Below are 8,419 nucleotides of genomic sequence, written 5' to 3' on the forward strand. Positions count from 1 at the left end.
TTCCTGCTTTCGCGTATGAAGACATATGGCAGGTATAGATATATATAAAATAATGTTAATGTTTTTACATTGTCATTCGGATTGTCTCTTGGAAATCTTATCTTGAAATAATATTGGAACTCTTTGTGTTTCAATTTCAATTCTCCGAAGACTATGCAACGAAACACAGAGCAGAAGGAACAGCTCCTCGATGGGATAGTCATCGGTTTAAAGAATTTGCAGTCATTGCCAACAATAAACCAGGTTGGTTTCTTAGTCACTTAGTCACAAACTAAATTCGATAATCTCACAAAATCTTCTAATATTTTGAAACGAATCAATGGAATTTAATCTCTTAAAATCTGACAGGACGTTCTAATAGTTTGGGGCGAGAAGGATAGAATTTTCGGGTTGGAAGAGGCCTATCTTTTACAAAGGTAACAACCTCCTTAGACAAAAATATATTTTCTTAATGCAGAAACCATGGAGCTATTAAGGACTGTCTTCTGGTGATAAGTGTCACGTACCCACAAGTAAAACTACAGTAAACAATTTTTTTTAATATTGACTACTCTTACATATATTACAACCTTTACTTAACATGTTAAATACATGGACTTTGACTTTTACTTAACCTGCATACGAAATCACAACTCAACTATAAAGAATCATGATGCTATGTTACATGTCAATGCACATGCGTTAACACAATATATATATTTGTTTTTGTCAACTGTTGATTGCCGCTCATAATGTTTCACGGGCTAATGACATGGTTTTCGATATACAATTACATGATGTGATACCCGGTATCACAGATGGCAATTATTTAATGTTTGATCTACGGCAACTACACTTTCCATATTCCAATAAATCTACCGGATGTGCTGGCAAGTCCGGCTCTGACCTTAGTCCGCATGGTAGCGTTGATGAAGCCCACCTGGCTAGATCGACGGTCGGTTGTCATGCGGCCATGTGCTTGTACTGTGGCCTTGGACTTGTTGCCTCCGCGCCAAAACCTATCCCGAGGTCACCGGTTATCGGACGATGCAGATGGCTCACCGCAGATCCACGGCTCCAACTGTGCCACGAGTCGGTAATTGGGCTGGCTTACTTATATGCTAGTGCTTGTTTCGCGGCTTTAGTCCTCCATTTCATTATGCAGCGTTGTAGCTGCAGCTCTGCATCCTTCCATCGCTGTTTAACTTTCTCTGTCACCCGAGGTTCACTGGCATGCAACCATGGCTTCCAGGCCCTGCATACTTCGTCATTGATGGCGTTGATTATACCAGGTCTCGATTTCGCAGGTAATGAATTATTCCTTCCAGAGCTTGTGTTCACAGTTTACATTTTGGTTCTGCCAGGTTTGTGCTAATGTGTATTCATGGGTATGCAGATGGTCACCGCCCATGCCTCTGGAGTAAGGGGTTTCCTTCGTTCGTCGGCTACCCAACACCGGTAAGGGTTTGAACACTGGTTCTATTCGCATGAGGTTTGTTTTAAGAATTAGCTAAGATATGATTCCCTTGGCAGGGATTACGGGAATGTCCCAAATTCCTCTCTGTTCAAGCTCGGGTTCTCTTTTGCTATTGAGGCCGAGAAGTATCAGTTCATGTATGCACATTTTGGTGTCGTTATTGTTCTATTTTCGTAAGACTTGACTGGTTCTTCTGAACCCAGCTGTAAATCTAATTGTTAACTCTGTTTTTGAACTTCAAGGCGTTCCTGCCTAGTTTAACTGTGGAACATTTGTGTATTCAAGTGCACAATGATATATTTATACTCAGTTTCTTTTGCATGGATAAATATACTTGTTCTTTGTCGTTTCGATATCATGGATAGCTTCGTGCCGGTGTGAGTAGCTGTATGTATTCCGTCAAGGCACTGTGCATGTATTTTCTTAATGTTTAGGAATGTAACTTTAGTTATGGTTGCCGGCTTGGTGCCTCGACCAGCCTGGCGTAAGCTATGGCTCGGCCGAGGGGTTTCACTAAGCAGCATATCAATGTGAAGAATCGCCGGGGTTTTGGACTTACAGTCACAGTCTTCCCCTCACCGCGGCGTTCTAGTTTATATTCACCTTCTGTTTTTTCGTTAAGAAGTAATAAAATGCTTTACATAACATGCAGTACCGTTTTCTGTGAATGCGTGTTCAACTGTATAAGATATCGTCGAAATGCATTACCTCTGCAATCTTTATAATATTTATGGTCCGGTTGCTTATGAGTAAAGTTCTGTGATAATAGTACATGGTTTACCGTAACATATGCAACAAAAATTTCAATGTTCTGATCTCTCGCTTGAACGCAGCCTTTAAACTTAGTTCTGTGTTCACAATTTATTGCCGGGGTTTTACCCTATTCAAGTTACAAGGAACGGCTGTAGGTTTCGTTACATTTGCGGAATAGTTGTATATATACTTGTATCTATATGCCGGCTTATCTTTCATACTTGGTTGCGTTTTCCTCTTTTCTATTTCATAAACACAGGGTTCTGTTTTCGGTTCTGTTTTCTGAATAAGTTATAGACACTGTAACCATAACCCTTCGGGGTATTTACTAGGGTTTTGAGGAGTACTGTAACCGCAGTCTCCGGTAATATTTCCCTTGTAGATTCTTAAGTTCTTTTCTCAGGTTCTTGTTCGGGTCAATAATACACTTGACTCGGTGGTTTTATTATCATTTACACAGTAAACTATACATGTTTTCCTAAGGCTGTATATATTGTCTATAATGCACAGAGCATATCATTTCTATTTTCTCGACACTGACTTATAATAAAAGCAGTCAATACTTCACTGTCTTATAATAAAAGCAGTCAATACTTCACTTATTTCACTGTTCTATTCACAGAACCAAAATAAACATTTAATCCTTTAATAGTTGCATAAGCAAGAAGCCATACCTGCTTCTGTGCCAAACCTCTTTATGATGCTTGTCAATCCACCCGTCCGTAGGAAGTCTTTGCTGAGCTTCCACCCCCAAGCACTTGCAGGTCCTACTCGACCGCAATAGCACTGGTCTTCGCCAGTCAACGCTATCTGATCCTAACCAGACGTAGCGTGCACAGGAAAATTTCTTTTTCCACTTATGCTATCTGATCCTCACCAGCATAGCATTTCTTTCTGCCATCTGATCCTAACCAGACTTGGCATTTTTCCCCTTTTTCCTCTGGGGTCTCAACTACCTCCAGGTAGTTAGGGTAACTGATTCCTCAGTTACTAACCATGATTAATCATAACTCAATTCAAAATGGTACCAACACAACTGTCTTTTTATTAACATAACATTAACAACAGGATTACACATATTTAAATAAAGTCTTTGTTCCATAATTACTTCACTAGTTACTAGCATTTACTTTTCACAAGGGGTGTTACATCTCCCCCTCCTGAAAGTCTACATCGTCCCGATGTTGCTGCTTATCCAAAAACAGTCTGGGATAAGTATCCCTCATCATTTGTTCATCTTCCCAGGTGGCCTCTTCAGGCCCAAAGTGCTGCCACTGCACTTTAACCTGGCTGATGACCTTTCTCCGCAGCTCGACTCTTCTCTGATCTAATTTGTCACGTACCCACAAGTAAAACTACAGTAAACAATTTTTTTTAATATTGACTACTCTTACATATATTACAACCTTTACTTAACATGTTAAATACATGGACTTTGACTTTTACTTAACCTGCATACGAAATCACAACTCAACTATAAAGAATCATGATGCTATGTTACATGTCAATGCACATGCGTTAACACAATATATATATTTGTTTTTGTCAACTGTTGATTGCCGCTCATAATGTTTCACGGGCTAATGACATGGTTTTCGATATACAATTACATGATGTGATACCCGGTATCACAGATGGCAATTATTTAATGTTTGATCTAATATGTTCACTGGTTCGACCAGGAACTCTCCTTCTGGTTCCACCTGAAACACATAACAATTAAATCAGTTGTTTTACTAGTATTTCATTTCAGTTTACATTTGATGACAGTCTTTCCTCACCTGAATGTCCTGCCAACTTATTATATGTCTAGGGTCATACACATATCTCTTTAAAACTGATACATGGAAGACATTATGAACCCGAATATGGCTGGGTAGGGCGAGCTGATAAGCTACCGGCCCTACTCGTGCCAGAATTTGGAATGGTCCACAAAAGCGTGGTGCCAGTTTGGCACAAGCATTCCATTGAAGGGTACTCTTCCTAGCTCGAATTCTGATGTATACATGTTCACCCACTTGATATTCTTTAAATGTTCTCTTCCGGTCTGCAAAATTCTTCTGCCTATCTTGTGCTATCTTTAAATTAGCTCGAACCCGTTTTACCATGACCTCCATCTCCTCCAACATTTCAGGTCCTAATAAGAATTTGTCCTCCGGTCCACCCCAACTGGAGGGTGTGCGGCACTTCCGGCCATAAAGTACTTCAAAGGGGCTCATCTTCAAGGATGAGTGGTAGCCGTTATTATAGGCGAATTCTACTAGATGTAGATACTCCTCCCACCGCGTAGGTTGCTGCATCACATAAGACCTCAACATGTCCTCTAACACTTGGTTCACTCGCTCAGTCTGTCCGTCAGTTTGCGGATGGTATGCGGTGCTGAAACTCAACTGAGTTCCTAGACCTTCAAATAAGGTCCTCCAAAAAGCTGAGGTAAACTTAACATCACGATCAGATATTATTACTTTCGGCAGCCCATGAAGTTTAAATATATTTTGCATAAATATGTTTGCGATTTGAGCTGCACGATAAGTGGATTGAACCGGTATGAAGTGAGCTGACTTGCTGAGTTTATCCACCACTACCATTATTGAATCATTACTCCTTTTGGACTTAGGCAAACCAGTGATAAAGTCCATGGTTATGGTCTCCCATTTCCATTCTGGTATGGGTATCGGCTGTAGTAGTCCTGCAGGATGCTGATGTTCGGCTTTCACTTGCTGACACTCCAAACAGCGTGCCAGGTATTCTACAACATCCCTCTTCATGCCGGGCCAGTAATACTCCTTCCTTAGTGAGGTGATTAGTTTCTGGTAACCAGGATGCCCTGCATAGGGACTTCTATGATTTTCATCCAGAATCTTTTCTTTAATACTGCTTTGATTAGGTATGTAGATCTTCTTTTGAAAACACAACATGCCAGCTGTATTCAAGGTATAACCTTGCTGTATGGAACGGTCATCTGAATTTTGCACCAAATGCTTCTTTTGCAAATAAATCTGATCTTGCGCCGCAGCCTCCTCAATCTCTTGGTCAAGAGTGGACCATCCTTGACTGATACCAATCTCATAAATGCAATGTACTTTTCGACTTAGTGCATCAGCTACTCTGTTCTCCTTTCCTTTTAGGTGTTTAATTTCGAAATCGAAATTTCCCAAAAAGTCTACCCATCTTGCTTGTCTTGCGTTTAAAGTAGGTTGACTAAAGTAACTAGTCAAACTGTGGTGATCTGTCATTAGCAGAAATTTTCTCCCTACCAGATAATGGCGCCACATCTTCAAAGCATGAATCACAGCGGTTAGTTCCAGGTCATAGGCAGAATATTTCTGCTCATGCTCCTTCAACTTCCTGGACTCATAGGCAATCACTTTGCCTTCCTGCATTAGCACTCCACCCACGCCCTCCTTACTGGCATCTGTACAGACTACATATTCCTTTTCAGGATCTGCTACACACAGCACAGGTGCTGTGGTGAGTAAATGTTTGAGCTGTTCGAAGCTCCGCTGACAATCTGCTGTCCACCTAAACGCTTTTCCTTTCTTTTGCAAGGAGGTAATGGGAAAAGAAACTCTAGAAAAACCCTCTACAAACCGCCGGTAGTATCCGGCCAGCCCCATGAAAGATCGAATGTCTGCTACATCCTTGGGTGTAGGCCAATCCATTATAGTTTTAATCTTTTCGGGGTCTACGGCTATACCTTCCTTTGTAATAATGTGACCCAAATACTGGATCTGCTCTTTATAGAAATCACACTTGCTGAATTTCCCATATAACTGATGCTTCCGTAAGGTCTGTAACACTATCCTTAAATGTTCCTCATGTTCTTTCTTATTTCGGGAATAAATGAGTATATCATCAATGAAGATTAATACAAATTTGTCTAAATATTGATGAAATACACTATTCATCAAGCACATGAATGTTGCAGGCGCATTTGTTAATCCAAAAGGCAGTACCACAAACTCGTAATGTCCGTAACGAGTACGAAAAGCTGTCTTGGCTATGTCCTCATCTTTAATTCTGATTTGATGGTAACCTGATCTCAAATCGATCTTTGAGAAGATGGTCGCCCCCTTCACCTGATCAAATAGCTCATCAATGCGGGGTAGTGGATATTTGTTTTTGACTGTTAGTTTATTTAGTTGTCTATAGTCTATGCACATTCGCAGAGTCCCATCTTTCTTCCTCACAAACAGCACAGGTGCTCCCCAAGGAGAGACACTGGGACGGATGTACTTCTTTTCTAGCAGCTCTTGCAGCTGCATTTTTAACTCAGTTAACTCTGGCACACTCATCCGATAGGGTGCCCGGGATACTGGGGCTGCTCCGGGTATCAGCTCAATGGTAAAATCCAAATCCCTTCTGGGTGGCAGCCCTGGAATCTCTTCAGGGAATACATCTGCAAATTCTTGCACTACAGGTATATCTTTAACAGTTGCAACCTTATCCACTGAATCTGCAAACCCCACTTGCACTGCATAAATCTGACACTTATTCCGGATACATTTAACCAGCTGGGAGGCTGTGATTGGCCGAATCTGCACTGGTTTCTGAATGCCTTGTATTTCTTTTCCCACACCCAGCTCATCTCTGTAAGAAACTGTTTTTGTTTTACAATTAATTACAGACCACCGTCGTTCCAACCAGTCCATTCCTATCAGCACGTCATAGGAACCAAGAGGGAGTACATTCAACTCAGTTGTTATGGTTTGGTTAGCTAAACTTAATGGACAGTTGCTGACTTTGGTTAATACCCTTCTTTTGGTCCCAGTGGCCAGCTGTACTAACCATGGGCTTTTAAATTTAGTAGTTTGTAAACCACAGCTTTCTACCACTTTAGGACTTATATAGCTTAAGGTAGCTCCTGGATCTACTAAAACAGAAACAGCGCGATCAAAGATCTTACCTTCGAACTCTATCATCGTTGGCTGGTAATCAGCTTGCCGATCCTCCAGTGCTGCGTTTATTCTGGGCATGGATCGAGCCACATCTCCTACTGTTGAAGCTTCATAGATCTGGGACAACTGATCGTTGTCCTTCCGATGAGGGCAGTTCCTGACATAATGGGGTCCGCCACAACCCCAACATTGAACAGGTGGCCGAGCTGTGTTTTCATGGTCCAATCTAACTTGCTGTTCACTGTGTTTAGATTCTGCAGGAGACTTGAATCTACTTTGGGATTTTGCTGAGTTTTTAGTGCTGGCTCCTTTCGAGAATCCTTTCTGAAAGCTGCTGCGTGCTCCCTTACTTCCCATGGGCATTTTACTGCCTCGCTTATCTGTCCAACGCTTTCCGGGATTTTCCCCTTTTGATCTGTTCTGCTGATAACACAGTCTTGCTTTTCGCACTGCTTCATCCATGGTTTTTGGATTATCGAACTCTATTCTTTCTCGCATTGCCAGAGGTAAGCTACTAACAAATCTTTGGACTTTAGCCTTTTCTTCCCGAATATAGGGCACGTAGCGAAGCAGGGATGTAAACTTGGTTACAAACTCATCAATGGTCTGCTGTCCTAATCGCAGATCGTGAAATTCACGTGCCTTTTCATCATAAAAACGTTCTGTCAGGTACCTCTCTTTAAAATATCCTTGGAACTTTTCCCATGTCACATCCTGTTCACTTATTCCTCGCACCATCTTAACCTCTTCCCACCATAATGTGGCTTTGGCTTGCAACTGGAATATGGCCAGCCTTGCCTTCAGATGATGATCGTATTCGTATACCTGAAAATACTTATTCATATTAATCAGCCATGCTTCTGCAGCTTCTTCAGATTCTCCATCAAAATGAGGTGGTTTAATCTTTCTAAACTCTCCGTGTAACTCCATCCGGGGTCTTTTGGGAGTCTGATATTCAGAAGCATTGACAGACTTCTCTCCTCTGTCCTCTGCTTCCTCCTGTTCAGTATGATAGCTTTGTTCATCTGTTATGTGTGCTTGTTCCGGCCTCGGATGTGACTGCTGTTGATGCTGTTTATCAGATAAGCTTTTCAGGATCCTCTCTTGTTCAACATTCAATCTTGCGTTATCTGCACGCAACTGAGCCATTTCCTCCTTTAACTCTTGCAAGGTCCTCAATAGCGTTGAATCAGTAGTGCGTCCTGCTGCTCCCAGTTGTACCCAGAACTCAGAATTCCCTTGAGGTTGTTCCGTGTTGTCCGGGGGTTCTGGATTCCCAGAAGGAGCACTGTGTCCTCTTCTCATTCTGCTG

General features: G+C 41.7%; 1 protein-coding gene across 1 annotated transcript; it reads left to right on the forward strand.

Moving 5' to 3' along the window:
• Window positions 1-743: 743 nt before the first annotated feature.
• LOC149266988 (uncharacterized) lies at window positions 744-1,814 on the forward strand. Its single transcript, XM_089397757.1, has 4 exons — window positions 744-1,286; window positions 1,376-1,437; window positions 1,513-1,553; window positions 1,607-1,814. The coding sequence occupies exons 1-4, from the start codon at window positions 752-754 to the stop codon at window positions 1,638-1,640; spliced, it is 672 nt and encodes a 223-aa protein (XP_089253883.1). The 5' UTR covers window positions 744-751; the 3' UTR covers window positions 1,641-1,814.
• The last annotated feature ends 6,605 nt before the right edge of the window (window positions 1,815-8,419 follow it).

The sequence above is a fragment of the Pinus tabuliformis genome, chromosome 6, assembly GCF_031772625.1.
Source record: "Pinus tabuliformis cultivar Carrire ecotype Pingquan chromosome 6, CPIR1, whole genome shotgun sequence".
NCBI classification, from domain to species: Eukaryota; Viridiplantae; Streptophyta; class Pinopsida; order Pinales; family Pinaceae; genus Pinus; species Pinus tabuliformis.